A 17,504-nucleotide genomic window follows, 5' to 3' on the forward strand; every position below is an offset into this window, starting at 1 on the left:
TATTAGTAGAAAATAGAAGAAGCTAAGCATGACTGTCAATCCACCTCGGACTGGGGATCCATGCAAGATCTACCTCGTAGGGTCTCAACGAACCTAAGAATTATTAGGAATCAGCCAAGAACTACACAGGAGGAGCTGGTCAAGGAGCTGGGACCACCGTTTCCAAGGTTACTGGTGGTAATACACTAAAGACGTCATGGTTTAAAATCATGCATGGCACGGAAAGTTCCCCTGCTTAAACCAGCACATGTCCAGGCCAGTTTTAAGTTTGCCAATGACCATTTGAATGATCATGTCATGGGAGAAAGTCATTTGGTCATGAGATCAAAACTTTTTTTCCTCTCAGTGTTCTAGGAAGAGTACCATCCCAAGAACACCATCCCGACTGTGAAGCATGGGGGTGGTAGGATCATGCTTTGGGGGGGGTGTTCTTCTCATGGGACCGGCCGACTGCACTGTATTAAGGAGAGGATGACCAGGGCCATGTATTGTAAGATTTTGGGGAATAACCTTCAGTTCAGTTAGAGCACAGGTGTCAAACCGATTCCAGAAAGGGCCAAGTGGGTGCAGGTTTGCTTTCAAACCAATGAAGAGGACACCTTTTCACCAATCAGATCTTTTACATGTGTAATCAGTTAAACTTTGTCAGGTGCTGCTTGTTTCAGTAGGAAGTTCATTGGTTAAACTCTCAGCACGGTATCGGTTGGAACAAAATCCAGCGCCCACTTGGCCCTTTCTGGAATCGGTTTGACACCTGTGAGTTAGAGCATTGAAAATGGGTCGTGACTGGGTCTTCCAACATGACAATGGCCCGACGCAGATAGCCAGAATAACCAAGGAGTGGCTTCGTAAAAATCATATCAAGGTTCTGAAGGGGGCCTAGCCAGTCTCCAGAGCTAAACCCAATAGAAAATCTTTGGAGGAAGCTCAAACTCCACGTTTCTCAGTGGTTGTCCAGAAACCTGATTGATCTAGTGTGGAGCAGTGGAGCAAAATCCCTGCTGCATGCGAACAAACCTGGAGAAAAGTTACAGGAAATGTTTGACCTTTATAACTGTAAACAAAAGCTACTGAACCAAATCTTGACATTGATCTTCTCAGGTGTTCAAATACTTATTTGCAGCAGTATAATGCAAATAAATTGTTTAAAATCGTTCACAGTGATTACTGGATTTTTTAAAATAGATTGTCTCTCACAGTGGACAAGCGCCTACCATGAACATTTCAAACCCGCCCATCATTCCCAAGTGAGAGAACTTGCAAAATCACAGGGTATTCACATTCTTATTTTCCTCATTGTATATTTTTGGTGGATGATATTTGAGTACAATCGATTTAGACTCTTTAGTAAACATAATATTTTTTTGGAATGTCAGTGCATCTCAAAGCAGTTAATAATGTGTATTAAAAAAATATCCATGTACATTTCCTAACTTGAAACTGAAATTTGTCTTACCCAGTGGAAGTGTTTGTGTGTAGTGACAGGTGTATCTTTGTCCCAGCTGACTGAGAGACAAGAGCAGACAAGTTTTGTCAGTCACCACAACACACCGTCAAACTCAGGGGACACGTTTGGAACAGTTGCTTGACTCCATGCGCATGTAGAGGCAAAATGCGGCCAATTAAAGCTTGATGCGCAGCTTCCTTATGTGTGTGCCTCACTTGAGTTACTGTATGTTATTTGAATAGTGGATATGGTTGTCCTTTGCCCCAAATTACTCATGTTGGACTCCAATATTCTCCTTTTGACCTCTTGCAAGATACAATAGAGCTACATTCGTAGACACAATTCTCTTGACTTCTATCCACCGTTTGCAAGTTCTCCAGCCACCACTAGTCCCCAGAGGATCCAAGATACACCTGATGCACCTCGCTTCCCTCACCATATTGACACGGCAAACCATCTCTTAATCTCGTCTGTGTCGCCTTAGCATGGAGTCCCGTGTTTTTTTGCTTGGATTAAGCGTCTTTTTCCAGTTTTACATCTCTGTCTCTGCGGAGGCCACATGCAAGTTGAAGGCAAAGTTCAACCTGAGCGGCTACAAAAATGTAGAGAAGAAGAAGGTCATCATCGGTGGAATGTTTCCTGTCCATATGAGCATTGCTTTCAATGATGGTAACACTTCAAGGCTGCCTGCGTCCTCAGGGTGTGAGGGGTGAGTCGAGCTACAGTATGTTTGTTTTCATGAATGGAAGGATAAGTTTTTTGGCATGGTCAAATTCTTCCATAACATGGGCTTCTTCCTTCCATTACGTTAGAATGAATTACCGCACCTTCCGCTGGACGCAGACCATGCTGTTTGCCATCAATGAAATAAACAACATGGATGATCTTCTACCTAACACCAACCTGGGTTACGTCATCTATGACTCTTGCTTCACCATCTCTAAGGCCGTGGAGGGCACTCTCACATATCTGACAGGCCAAGATGAGGCAGTGCCCAATTACCGCTGTGGCACTGGGGCTCCCCTAGCTGCACTCGTGGGTGCGGGTGGCTCTGACCTGTCCATTGCCACTGCCAGGATCCTGGGACTCTACCATTTCCCACAGGTATTGTAAGAGAGAGATGACAATACAGAGAAATGCCTTATACAGAATGCAAAACAACATGGGTTTTTGTGTATTTAAAATGGCTAAGTTTTGACAAAGCTGTGGTCGACCTTTGAAAGTACAAGCTTATGTTTATCCCTCTGTTTGTCAGGTCAGCTACTCCTCAACCTGCTCAGCCCTAAACAGCAAGTTCCAGTTCCCGACCTTCCTGAGGACTATCCCCAACGACAAACACCAGTCGACCGCCATGGCCCAGCTAGTGCTACACTTCGGCTGGACCTGGGTCGGCACAATAGCCGCAGATGATGACTATGGCAAGTACGGTATCAAAGACTTCAAGGAGCAGGTAGAAGAGGCTGGTGTCTGTATCTCCTTCTCTGAAACCCTACCGAAGGTATGCATCTGTGATTGAGTTCACCTTTAGTTTGCTGTCATTTGTATCCGTTTAGTTTTCTTTTTTTTAATGATTTTGTCTTAAAATTTTAGGTGAATTCACCTGAAGACATCCAGCGAATTGTCCAAACCATTGTTGAGTCCACAGCCATGATCGTTGTAATCTTTTCATCAGACGTAGACCTCAGTCCTCTGGTGCTGGAACTAATAAAAAACAACGTGGCCAACCGCACTTGGATCGCTAGTGAGGCCTGGATCACTTCAGCGCTCATTAACCAACCTGGAGTAAGAGCCGGAATTTGTTAGACGAATCCCAGTTATTATTTTAATTTGACATGGGCTCGACTATTTTTTTTCCCAGGCTAGCTCTGTGTTGGGTGGCGCCATTGGTTTTGGTGTGAAGAGGGGCGACATTCCGGGTCTTCACCAACATTTACTTGATCTTGACCCTTATGCTGACCCCCTAACTGAGGAATTCTGGGAGACGGTCAGTGCAATAAGAGATACTGAGTTATGTTAAGTCAATCAGACAAAGTGGTGCATGGGCAAATGCTTGGTAACTGTACTGAAGTAGATTTATTAGGTATCGGAGCGAACTTGAGAGTTAAGTGTTTATATTTTGAGGCACAGTTAACTGCTCCTAACGTATGAATGCTTGTATATTTGCCCTCACTAAAATCAACAGTCAACCAATAAGGTCTATCAGTAAAGTCATAGCAGGTCACGTTCAATATTAATGGACAAACAATCCAACACTTGTTGAATCCTACTTCATAATGAAATTAATAGCTGACATAGTATGGTTGGAATGCATGATGGCAAGATGGTGCATACAACTAATCAGCACATAACTCTTTTCCATATTCAATTTAAGATGAACAGTGATCTAATTGGATCTAAACTTAATTACATTATTAACATTAATGAGAAATCTAGCTCCTCTATCAGCCCATCTTTGTTTTTGACCAACAAAAAAACAGTGACTTGAGAAAGGGAATCCCTGTATTTCCATAAATGATGATTTTTAATTGTACGTCTGTATGAAAAACAAATAGTTGCCGTGCATACTACTTGTGCTGTGTTGTTGGGGCTAAGGTTTGTTAAACCGACACATAAGAAACCTCTAAATCAGATCTTCCCCATAATTTGTGTTTGCAAAAAAGTCAGATATCTACCTCATAACTATTGCTTAATTTTTTTTGTTTTTTGTTACTGTCGCATTTTCTCCGATATGTTAGATGATAAATAATCGATCCAAACTAAGAAAAATTGAAAAACAACGTTTAAAAGGGTGAGGATGATGTCTGATGATGCGATTTCTGCATCGCGACCCTTGTTATATTACCATGTTTCACCCATAAAATCCCCCAAAAATCCAGCTGTGGCCATTCACAGCTGTGTCTTGACACTCAGTGATACATGGTACATGGAGTTTTTGGATCGAAACAAGAGAAGTCATGGCCTCTTTAATTCTGCTCTTTCATGCTCTCACCTCCAAATAGGGTTTTGCTGTTTATTTTTTATTTTTATTTATTTTTTTAAAAGTTCTCCTGTTTAAAATTTTTCTTCCCCCAGAAAATTGAGATTTTAAGCTTTCCAATGATGTATCACACACGCATATCGGAAAAATTTGAAAGTTTGCCTGAGTGTTTTCCGCCTCATATAAAAAAGAATTGGGATTTCATTAGGGAACGACTTTGAATTTTTTGTGTCGCTGCTCATGGAGACTCATATATGCCTAAGTGATGTACCTGTTTTGGTTTTAGGTCGCTAGCGGCTTTGGTTTTTAAAATATTTGAATTTTAAGTTTTTGAAAATAGGCTCCCTACGGATCAGCCTCGAGCCCCATGTCCCGTCAACTGATAGTGAAGTCTATGGATTTGAACTTCAATTTAAGCAGGACGAGAGTGGTGGATGACCACATCCTCCTCACAGTTCTGGGATCGATGGTTCAATCCTGGGCTCTGGCCTTCTTGTATGGAGTTTGCACGTTCTCCCTGTTCCTGTATGGGTTTTCTCCAGTTGCTCTGACTTCCTGTCACATCCCAGAAGTATTTGTGGTAGGCTAATTGGACACTCCAAATTCTTAACTTCCTGCCAATAGTTGGGATAGGCTTCAACAGCCCTGCGCCCTTGTCAGTTTAAGCAGTATCAAAAATTAATGAATTTACTTAGATTCACGGTGTGACTACCATGCCCCTTACAATGATTACTACTATATGTACATATGTCTTACAGCTGTTCAACTGCACATTAGACTATGGCAAAGCGCTCAAAAAGGCCAAAGAGCAGGCCATGGTGTTCAACGGCACAATGTCTAAGGAAGAAGGACTGGCTATTCCTGTTGGTTTGTGTACTGGCAGTGAGTCCGTGGCTCAGCTCAACAACACCTACTCTGACATCTCCCAGTTGCGAATCACTTACAGGTCGCTATACATTTATACCAACACTTAATTTTTTAATGTTTTGGCAAATGCATTTTTTCACCCAATGTAGTTGCTATTTTGTATGTGGAATTGTAATAGTAGACTGTAATGTCTCCCCACAGTGTGTACAAAGCAGTTTACGCTGTTGCCCACGCCTTGCACAATCTGGAGCACTGCGAACCGGGACAAGGGCCGTTCATTGGGATCGGCTGTGCTGACATCACCAATTTTGAACCGTGGCAGGTGCAGTATTTGCTCATTTCAAATCGATCAAGTCAAAATGAAAGTGTTTCCTTATGAAAATCTCAAAGTTTGCCGACTACGTAGCCCACCCGTCATGGCCCATTGTGAATTTCAAGGAAAGTTGAAGATGTCCCCATTTTGACAGAGATAGACAGAAATGTAAACACATGATGTAATGAAACATGTTTTAATTGGGTGGTAAACACCTTCCCCTCCATGGTTCTTTCACAGTGAGATGGCATTGTGTGTGTGTTTAAATGAACCCGACACTTATTTGCAGCTGATGTACTACCTGAAGAACGTGCGCTTTAAAGTGCCACACACGGACGAGGAGGTCTACTTCACTGATGGAGACGTGGAGGGATTTTACGACATCATCAACTGGGTAGTCGAAGGAAATGGGGAAATAGCTTATGTGACTGTGGGGCACTACAATGGTTCTGCGGCCCTAGAAGATCGAATGACCATAATAAATGATTCTATTGTCTGGAATAATGACGCATTAGAGGTTAGTAGCACATAGTTTCAATTAGCCACAATCACAGTTTAATTTGTTCAAAGTGGTAGTGGAAAGTCACATATGCGCATCTGTACTCTTCAGCCTCCTCGTTCCGTGTGCAGTGAGAACTGCAAACCTGGCACCAGGAAAGGGATCCGACAGGGAGAGCCGGTCTGCTGCTTTGACTGCATCCCCTGTGCTGATGGCGAGATTAGCAACATGACAAGTCTGTATACAATCGCCACTGTCCTAAAAATATGAAAATTAGGGGATGTAAAAGGTCTACATGCCCTAGTTTGAATGCAAATGCAAAAGTTTTCGTTATATAATTTACTCCCACTATTAATAGGACCAATAACCTGTACAAATGAACATGTTTTTTTCTTTTCCGGAGGGGAAGTAAAACCATAAATACGGACTGTTTAATAAATATACATGTACATATTATATGATATATTCAATCTCAATTTGGGTTTTGTTGGAATCTGACCATATAATCAGATTGCCGGAATCACGCCAGCCAAACAGCCCGAACCACGCTAGCGCAACCCCAACGCCCCGGGCCGACACAAGCCCAACAACCCAGCCAAAAAGGCAAACTCCGCGTGTTCACCTTAGTTTTAAGCCCCTTGTATTGACTCCATTCCAAAAGCTGAAAAAAGGCTTTGAAACACATGTTGACAATTTATTCCAAGTCAACAGCAGTCAGACAGCAAGGCAAAACAGCAAATAGACCCAGATGAGGAGGAAAGTTGGCTCCAGGGTCACCATATCACAAGTCATCAAAAGTTTTCCTAGAAACGACCGCGCTAGCTAAAGAGTTCGGTCTTTTGAAGGCTCTGGTGAGATGGGCTATGGTCCGGAAGAAGGGTGTGTTTGGGCGTTGTTTAGGGTAATTTTCCGTTGCAGGTTGGGCCGATAAGTCCGTGTGTCACTGTTGCCATGGCAACCAGAGTTGGAGATTTTGTCAGCCTCAGCGCTGAGCGAGGAGTCTTCTTGTTGTCAGGTGTTCCTTGTGGCAAAACAGGGTGTCTCGCCATTTGTTCTGGACTGTCCAGAAGAGCTATTTGCGAGATTTGGTGGCGCAGATGTGGGCTCATTTTCCCTCCAAAATGTCATGTGACTCATTACAGGAGTGCTGTCAGCATTGCTGCAGAGATTGAAGAGTTGGGGGGTCTGCCTTTTAGGAGGAAGCCTCTTCTGAAGACGGTACACAAGAAAGCCCACAAACAGTTTGCTGAAGACATGTCAACAAAGTGCATGGATTACTGGAACCATGTCCTATGGTCTGATGAGACGAAGATTAATTTGTTTGGTTCCGATGGTCTCAAGCATGCATGGCGGCGACCAGGTGAGGAATAAAAAGATAAGTGTGTCATGCCTACAGTCAAGCATGGTGGTGGGAATGACACCCCCACCTCTTCAAATCTCTGCAGCAATGCTGACAGCACTCCTGTAACGAGTCACATGACATTTTGGAGGGAAAATGACAAGCAGTACTCAATTTGGACATTTAGGGATGTACGTAGTTCTCATGCGGTGTACTCACTTTTGTTGCTAGGGGTTTAGATAATAATGGCTATATTTTGAGTTATTTTGAAAGGAAAATAAATTAACTCTATCATATAAGCTACACACAGACTACTTTTCATTGTGTCAAAGTGTCATTTTGTCAGTGTTGTCCCATGAAAAGATATACTGTACTAAAATATCTGCAGAAATGCGAGGGGTGTACTCACTTTTGTGATACACTGTAATTTCTGTAGACTCACAGTATGGGTTTGTTTGCTTCGGAATTTCACTCTTTTGTCTGATGTCTACCCTTTTCTTTACTGTCTTTGTTGAAAAATAAAAAGCCACTTATTCAGAAAACTGACATTATTAAGGTTTTAACTCTGTGGCATTTTTTTGCAAACTAAAATTTGTTTTTTTCTGCAATTATCTTGTACTATTTACGTTGTTGTCATATACAGATGCTCGTAAGTGTGTCTTGTGCAGCGGTGATCACTGGTCCAATGACGCTCATGACGCCTGTGTGCCAAAGATCATTGAGTTCCTGGCCTTTGGCGAGCCACTGGGAATTACTCTCATCGTCATCTCTGCCTTTGGAGCGATTGTCACCTTTGCAGTAGCCGTGAGAATCACACAACTATACAAGACAACTATATATTAGCCACAGAGTTGGATTTACCATATTTTTTTGGACTATAACTCACACTGAAGTATAAATTGCATTAGGGATAAAATGTACAATGAAGAGAGGAAGAAATAATACGAGTCAGACTGAATTATAAGTTACATATACTAGGATAGGGAGAATTTTGTTTTATCAGAGACCCAGAATACTTGATTAACACTATAGAAAAAAACAATTAAATGGAGAACAGCAGGCTAAATCGGCACCTAAAGCATTCTTCTCTTGGATGCCAGTGTGAAAAAAAAAAAAAAAAAAAGTATACGTGAGTATATACTGCTGGCCAAAAGTAATGGTACCCCTGCAGTTCTGTCAGATAATGCTCAATTTCTCCCAGAAAATGATTGCAATTACAAAATGCTTTGGTAATAATATCTTTATCTATTTTGCTTGCAATGAAAAAACACAAAAGAGAATGAAAAAAAAAAATTTTTTTTTAAATCATTTTACACAGAACTCCAAACAAGGGCCGGACAAAAGTATTGGCACCCTCAGCCTAATACTGCTACGTAAGTATTAGGCTGAGGGCGCCAATACTTTTGAAACAACCTTAAGTCAAAATAACTGCAAACAACCGCTTCCAGTATCCATCAATGAGATTCTCACAATGCTCTGCACGAATTTTAGACCATTCTTCTTCGGTCAACTGCTCCAGGTCTCTGAGATTTGAAGGGTGCCTTCTCCAAACTGCCATTTTCAGATCTCTCCATAGGTGTTCTATGGGATTCAGGTCTGGACTCATTGCTGGCCACTTTAGAAGTCACCAGTGCTTTATCTCAAACCATTTTCTAGTGCTTTATGAAGTGTTTTGGGTCATTGCCCTGCAAAACCTATGACCTCTGAGGGAGACCCAGGTTTCTCGCACTGGGCCCTACATTATGCTGCAAAATTTGTTGGTAGTCTTCAGACTTCATAATGCCATGCACACGGTCAAGCAGTACAGTGCCAGTGCCAGAGGCAGCAAAGCAACCCCAAAACATCAGGGAACCGCCGCCACCTTTGACTGTGGGGATCGTGTTCTTTTCAAAGGGAGACTCAGCTCTCTCACACTGGGGCCTACATTATGCTGCAAAATTTGTTAGTAGTCTTCAGACTTCATAATGCCATGCAGACGGTCAAGCAATCCAGTGCCAGAGGCAGCTAAGCAACCCCAAAACATCAGGGAACCTCTGCCATGTTTGACTGTGGGGACCGTGTCCTTTTCTTTGAAGGACTCATTTTTTCCCCCTGTAAACTTGATGCCTTTCCCCAAAAAGCTCTACTTTTGTCTCATCTGACCAGAGAACATTCTTCCAAAACGTTTTTGGCTTTCTCAGATTAGTTTTGGCAAACTTCAGCCTGGCTTTTTATGTTTCTGGGTCAGAAGTGGTGTCTTACTGGTTATCCTACCATAGAGTCCTTTTCATTCAGCGCCGAAGGATAGTACGGGTTGACACTGTTGTACCCTCAGATGGCAGGACAGCTTGAACTTGCTTGGATGTTAGTCGAGAATCTTTATCCACCATCCGCACAATCTTTCATTGAAATCTCTTCTCAATTTTTCTTTTCCGTCCACATCAAGGGAGGTTAGCCACAGTGCCATGGCTTTACACTTACTGATGACACTGTCACAATTTTGCTTTTCAAGTCCTCAGACAGTTTTTGGTAAACACAAGGACACAGGACAGAGGTTGAGTCAACTTTAATCCATTTTAACTGGCTGCAAGTGTTCAGTTATTGCCACCACCTGTTATGTGCCAGAGGTAAGTAACAGGTGCTGTTAATTACACAAATTAGAGAAGCATCAAACATGATTTTTTTTTAAGGGTGCCAATACTTTTTTCAGGGCCATTTTTGGAGTTTTGTGTAAAATGATAATGATTTTTTCCCCCATTCTCTTTTGTGTGTGTGTTTTTTTTATTTTTTATTGCAAGACAAATAAATGAATATATTACTACCAAAGCATTTGTAATTGCAATCATTTTCTGGGAGAAATTGAGCATTATCTGACAGAATTGCAGGGGTGCCGATACTTTTGGCCAGCATTGTACATGAGTACAAATTGCAGGCCCAGCCTATGAAAAAAGTGTGATTTATAATCTGAAAAATAAATTTAAAATTTTTTTCTCACAAGTAACTCATTTTTTATTCCATCACAGTGTCAGTCTTATGTATGTAAATGATGATATGCGAATGAGGAACAATGCTTTGAGTGATTTCTAAATATTTGTATACTAGTTAGTTTGTCATAAAATCCCTATTAAGAACTGCAATGTAAACCCAGCATTTTATATATAGTACATAATGTTTACTTAATGGCTGCAGTTGTAAATGTACAGTATGCTGCTGATTTTTAGGTGGTGTTTGTTTTGCACGTCACCACTCCTCTTGTTAAAGCCAATGATGCTCTGCTGAGTTTCTCGCTGCTCTTCTCACTGATGGTGACCTTCCTCTGCTCAATCGTCTTCCTGGGAGAACCGCAGCAGTGGAGCTGCATGACCAGCCAAGTAGCTCTTGCTGTGGGCTTCGCTTTGTGCCTTTCCTCTCTTCTGGGTAAGGGAAGAGAAAATGCATGCATGACGTTTTAGGGCCAACAGCAGTACTGTCTCTTGTGTGACAGATTATCTGTATTCTAATACCACTATCGTTCTACCCCAGGCAAGGCTGCGCTGCTGATGTTGAGAGCACAGGCTATGAAAGCGTGCCGTGCCAGGGTCAAGGCCGCTGCCAAAGCTGCCAAAGCTGCAGCTGAAGCAGCTGCCAACAGTGGTAGCCCAGATGTCATAGCAACCAACTCAACAAGCTTCAGTGACGCCGCTGCTTGGCTGAAGCCTGACAGTCTCACCTTTGCACACCAGAGGGCGATAGTAGCTGTGGCAACGTTGATTCAGGTGATGAACAAAAAGGGTGTAGCACAGGGTGACCATATTTTGATTTAGAAAAAGAAAAAAAAAAAAAAAAAAAAGAGGACAATCGGCCCGGCATTGAGATACTTGAATTTTCACTCAAAGATGCCTATATAACTTTAATATATTTAAAGCGTAACTCCTGTGTCTGGATAGAAAAATTCAGTTTAATAGAAGGAATTATAGACTCCAATCACCGTCACACAATCACGTGATCGCTGTGCTGTGCCGCCATATTGTCCGTCATTGTGTGTCTGTATTGTCATTGATCGTAGTTTCTAAAGGTGGATTCACTTGCAAATTATGGAAGCCCCGGTGCTTTCAGACGTTGTAAACTAATTGGATGAGTTGCATAAAAGCCATTATTTGGAAAAGCTTCGGTCGATCCAGTCGCCAGATCCATATTTGATGCCCAAACCGATGTTTCCTCCCGTCCGGTCCCGTCCCGTGCGTCAGAGCTCGTCCTGAGACCACACAATTTCCAATCATACTCCAGTTTATGTCACGATGAGGAGTCGGGTACCCAAAATCGGCACCGGCCCGAATATAAACCGACATTTGGTCAGCTGAGCGTCACCGTTGTCACGATTGTAAAATGAAACTTGATCGACAACGGGCCGGTGTGCGCCGAAAAATAGCTGCCCCGCGTGAAATGTAGTAATGGACAGTAATGGATTTATGACCGTAAAATCAGTTTTAAATAATTAAATCACACAAAATATTAGTACTGTATTTTAGTAACAAATCGTGGACTGGGTCACATAACCATCTTTGAACAGAAATGTATTAGTCTACAGGTTTTCACCACCATATCCCAATGACAATCACACAGGTATGACATTTATTAGTTAGAGTTTAGAGTTAGATTAGCGGAGTAAAATAATACATATTCACGGTACAAGAAAGTCGTTTCCGTGTGGGCGCTCCCGTCAAGGGGGACATTTCACGCAGGGCGTCTGTCTTTCGGAACAACACCTGTTGTTGCGCTCACCTTCTTGCTGCTCGCCGTGGCGACGAGCTTCGTTGTCTCCGTCTGATGATGTCTGCGATCGTGTTGGCATCGTATTGATGTTTTCGCCGCTGTCTAACGGCTGTCAATACAAACGCATCATGGACCGAGATAAAACAAACGGTGCTGCTTTCCAGATTGGCCCTTTTAAGAATGGGCACACAGCAACTACTAAAATGACAGTTTATCTTCTCTGTTACTGCAACAAACTGCCACACATGCCTTCACCATTTTGATTAATCAATGTTAACGATTGTCAGGAAGGTTTTTGGGTTCGTTTACTCGGCGGTGATTCCTTGGACAAGCAGAAAAACACGCCGAATAGGAGGAATGTACTAGCGGTAATATGTAAACACGATGAGCTGACGGACAATATGGTGACACCAGTCAGGGGGGCGGAGTTGTGACGTCACGTGATTGGGGTCTATAGCCATATAGACCCTACTCACGTGACGTCACAGCCACGCCCCCGCGCCATGTTGTCCGTCTACTCGTCATGTTAATGCATTAGCGCTTCGTAAATTCCTCCTATTATGGCGTGTTTTTCTGCTCGTTAACATTAATAATCAAAATGGTGAAGTCGTGTGTGGCGGTCGGTTGCAAAAACAGAGAAGATAGACGGAGAGACTTGAAGTTTTACCGTATTCCGAGAGACCCGGAGAGGAGAGCGAGATGGACTGCTGCAATTTGACGAGAAAATTGGGCTCCAAACGACTACCACAGATTATGTAGTAGTCATTTTATATCTGGTAAGATGCATTTAATATATATTTAGAGGGGTTTGGGCTGACAATTAAGATCATTGCTAGGCTAATCGCCGACAACATACACTCAGACGTTGTGAATGAACTACCTGAAAATATATAATTATAAGAGGATAATAAGACAGTTGTCATACAATTAATTTACAATTTCACTATTGAGGTCAAAAGCCAAAAAATAAATTCAACTAGGGACAATCTGGAGTAGTGCTATCGCACTTCATATTTATTACATATTATATATGTATGTAGTGAGAGTGCTATCGCTAAGCCATATAAACTTTAAAAGCCCTAGCTCCATTGACAAATGACATGAAATACATTAGACTTGACAGTGGATGTTAGCAAGAACAAAAGATTTTGAATTGAAAATTTCGTAACTCACCTTCCCGAGCACAAGATAGATTCCTGCCGAATTTTCGTGGACGAGGACCTGTTTCACCCAACCAGCAACGAAGTATTTATAAGCCTCCAAGCTCTTAAAGTTTTTCAAACTTTCGTGAGAATAGGCTGATTTTGTGTGGACAAGATAGTTGTAAATATCAGGTTAGCAAATGTCAGGCAAAGACGGCGAAGACAGCGGGTCGAAAAACATCGATTTAGGCATCAAATATGGATCTGGCGAATGGATAAACTGAAGCTTTTCCACATAACGCCTTTTATGCAACGCATCCAATGAGTTTACAGCGTCAGATAACACCGGGGCTTCCATGAATTGCTCTATAACTTGCACGACTAATTGAAAACAATGAGAATAGGTCTAAAAAATACGGACAATATGGCGGACGGATACAGCGACACGTCATTTTGTGACGTAGGTGAGTAGGGTCTATAGCATATAACCGAAGACGATTCAAAATTCTCAGAGGTTACTCAACAGGCTTTATTATTCCTAAAAATTAAGAGAACAATAAAAACGAAAAAAAAAAAAAAACAACAACAACAACAAAATATTAAATAAATAAGTAAAATAAATAAAGTAATGATTAAAAAAAATAATGTAATACAGACGCATGGAAATAGTAGTCCAGTCCATACACACACACAGTAGGCTATGTGCCAACATTTGCATAACTCACTATCATGACAATTGTCGTTGACACATTTTTATTCCCACTCAATTGTTATTCTCATTAAATGTTCAAGATTGCATGCAAACAATAACCAAAATAAACTGACGAACGATTCAACCAGCATGTTTCCAAACGCAGCAGTTCAAAACTACATTTCCCATAATGCCTAGCGCTGCTTAGCTCACTGACAGATACCCTATTAGCGAGAAACCGGTAGCCGAGACAAAATCAAACATTGCTATAAAAGTTTACAATCATCGGCAGCTCGACGATGCGACACCAAACGGGATTTTACAGATCACACTAGTAAAAATTTCCGACAGAAGTCAACAGTTGCCGAAAAGTAAGTTTAGCAAGTCTACATACTGGTAGCCTGTGAGCTCCTGTCATGAGTTGTAACGAAGGTTTATTTGTGAATGAGAAATGACAGTTAATGCCATGATAAAGCCAGTCTGTGACTGCGCATCCATGCGCAAATTTGTATTCAAAGTAGAATAAAGGTATTTTCGACTTAATTACTCTTTTGGGTGCATGAGCATTTGATGATATATGTATTGGTCGTAATAAAAGTATTAACAACAGGGGAGGCTCTCTGGGAACACGTCACAGGCAGCACTGTACCATAGCATTCTGTGCAAAGCGTCAGTCAATTTTAACACATGCTAATTGATCTCGCGAAAAATAATGAAAACCGGACATTTTCATGAATTTATAAAACCGGACGGATGCCCCAAACTGGATGTGAAAAGTGGACATGTCCGGGCAAAAGAGGACGTTTGGTCACCCTAGTGTAGCAGTGTTTCACTCTGACAAACCACTACAAAGTAAGCCATGTCCAATTTAGATGATGGGCAAATCGTCAGTCTTAACTGTGATCTTGTATTGTTAGCGAGTTTGCAATTGTGACTACACACCTCTTTACTCAGGCTATAGCTTGTACTGTGTGGCTCATCATCCTGCCGCCCTATCCAGTGAAGAACACCTCTGCTCAGAATATAAAAATCATTCTGGAGTGCAATGAAGGTTCTGTTGTCTTCATCTGTTGTATCTTTGCCTATGACATCCTTCTGGCTCTGCTAGCCTTCATCTTCGCTTTCCTGGCCCGAAAACTGGAAGACCACTTCAGGTGGGAGAGTCATTAATGTAAAGCAGGAAATGCAGACCTTTCTTAACAATTTTCTTTTATCCAAATGTCCAATGCTGTGTTCCAGTGAGGCCAAGTGTGTGACCTTTGGCATGCTTGTCTTTTTCATCGTTTGGATCTCCTTTGTCCCAGCTTACCTCAGCACACGAGGCAAGTTCATGGTGGCCGTTCAGATTTTTGCTATCCTGGCCTCTAGCTTTGGCCTGCTCACCTGCATCTTCCTGCCAAAGTGCTATATTCTTCTTCTAAAACCTGAACAAAATACTGAGGAGATGATGAGACCCCACGACAAACCACGTGATGGAACCTTAACGGGGACCTCGGCGTCGCTCGCTACTGCCGCTACAGAAGTCAACGCTACGATTGCACCAACCACTATTGATGAATAGGTGACAAGTAATAGGGTTTAGATAGACAAGGAGACATTAGATTGTATGTTACATAACATAATGTTAACAATAAAGACAATGAAATGAAGTGGCTCGACTTCTATTTAATTTGCACTGCATTTGTTAATGTATACTTTACAGATTTATATTGTCGTCTTATTCTGTGCAAGTGTTATAAGATAATTTCAAATATATCCATTAAAAGGGGTGTATGGATGACTAAGGGCGTTTTCACACTAGCACTGTTTGCCCCATTTCAAACGGACCAAAGTTCTTTTTCTCAGATAGCCCGCGTCATTTTGTAGATGTCCACGCGCTTCGGAACCCTAGTTTGGACCCAACAACCGAATTTTGGTCCGCTCAAAAATTGTGGGTCTTGTTCTGCTTCAAGCGCACCCTGATTCGCTTGTGAATGCAACCGGAGCAGGGTGCGCTTTTGCTACTTTATGTGCAGCGTCACAGCGTAGAGCTGTGATGCTCTGGGCCGGGGGTCGGGAACTTTTTATACAGAGAGAGCCAAAACCCAACATATTTTAAAATGTGATTCCACAAGAGCCATACAGTGTGTGTCTGTCTGTATGTATGTACAGTGGGGTAAATAAGTATTTAGTCAACCACTAATTGTGCAAGTTCTCCCACTTGAAAATATTAGAGAGGCCTGTAATTGTCGACATGGGTAAACCTCAACCATGAGAGACAGAATGTGGGACCCCCCCCCCCCCCCCCCCCGCCCCCAGAAAATCACATTGTTTTATTTTTAAAGAATTTATTTGCAAATCATGGGGGAAAATAAGTATTTTGTTGTCAATAACGGAGGCCAAACGTTTTCTGTAACTCTTCACAAGCTTTTCACACACTGTTGCTGGTATTTTGGCCCATTCCTCCATGCAGATCTCCTCTAGAGCAATGATGTTTTGGGGCTGTCGTTGGGCAACACAGACTTTCAACTCCCTCCACAGATTTTCTATGGGGTTGAGATCTGGAGACTGGCTAGGCCACTCCAGGACCTTGAAATGCTTCTTACGAAGCCACTCCTTTGTTGCTCTGACCGTGTGTTTGGGATCAGTGTCATGCTGAAAGACCCAGCCACGTCTCATCTTCAATGCCCTTGCAGATGGAAGGAGACTTTCACTCAAAATCTCTCGATACATGACCCCATTCATTCTTTCCTTTACACAAATCAGTCGTCTTGGTCCCTTTGCAGAAAAACAGACCCAAAGCATGATGTTTCCACCCCCATGCTTCACAGTGGGTATGGTGTTCTTCGGATGCAATTCAGTATTCTTTCTCCTCTAAACACGAGAACCTGTGTTTCCACCAAAAAGTTATATTTTGGTTTCATCTGACCATAACACATTCTCCTAGTCCTCTTCTGGATCATCCAAATGCTCTCTAGCGAACCGCAGACGGGCCTGGATGTGTACTTTCTTCAGCAGGGGGACACGTTTGGCAGTGCAGGATTTGAGTCCGTGGCGGCGCATTGTGTTACTGATAGTACACACAATGATAGCTTTGTTCCTGTGGTCCCAGCTCTCTGTAGGTCATTCACTAGGTCCCCCCGTGTGATTCTGGGATTTTTGCTCACCGTTCTTGTTATCATTTTGACACCACAGGGTGAGATCTTGCATGGAGCCCCAGATCGAGGGAGATTATCAGTGGTATTGTATGTCTTCCATTTTCTAATAATTGCTTCCACAGTTAATTTCTTTACACCAAGCGTTTTACCTATTGCAGATTCAGTCTTCCCAGCCTGCTGCAGGTCTACACTTTTGTCTCTGGTGTCCTTCAACAGCTCTTTGGTCTTGGCCATAGTGGAATTTGGGGTGTGACTGACTGTGGTTGTGGACAGGTGTCTTTTATTCCGATAATGAGTTAAATCAGGTGTCATTAATACAGGTAATGAGTGGAGCCTCTTTAGACCTTGACAGACGAAGTCA

General features: G+C 42.3%; 1 protein-coding gene across 1 annotated transcript; it reads left to right on the top strand.

Moving 5' to 3' along the window:
• Positions 1-1,331: 1,331 nt before the first annotated feature.
• On the top strand, positions 1,332-15,592 carry LOC130917043 (vomeronasal type-2 receptor 1). The gene is made up of 14 exons (XM_057838092.1): positions 1,332-2,156; positions 2,260-2,551; positions 2,703-2,945; positions 3,038-3,229; positions 3,306-3,431; positions 5,183-5,370; positions 5,493-5,613; positions 5,894-6,121; positions 6,215-6,338; positions 8,086-8,246; positions 10,643-10,838; positions 10,944-11,176; positions 14,961-15,160; positions 15,246-15,592. The coding sequence occupies exons 1-14, from the start codon at positions 1,933-1,935 to the stop codon at positions 15,565-15,567; spliced, it is 2,850 nt and encodes a 949-aa protein (XP_057694075.1). The 5' UTR covers positions 1,332-1,932; the 3' UTR covers positions 15,568-15,592.
• The last annotated feature ends 1,912 nt before the right edge of the window (positions 15,593-17,504 follow it).

This window comes from Corythoichthys intestinalis, chromosome 6 (assembly GCF_030265065.1).
Source record: "Corythoichthys intestinalis isolate RoL2023-P3 chromosome 6, ASM3026506v1, whole genome shotgun sequence".
Lineage (NCBI taxonomy): Eukaryota > Metazoa > Chordata > Actinopteri > Syngnathiformes > Syngnathidae > Corythoichthys > Corythoichthys intestinalis.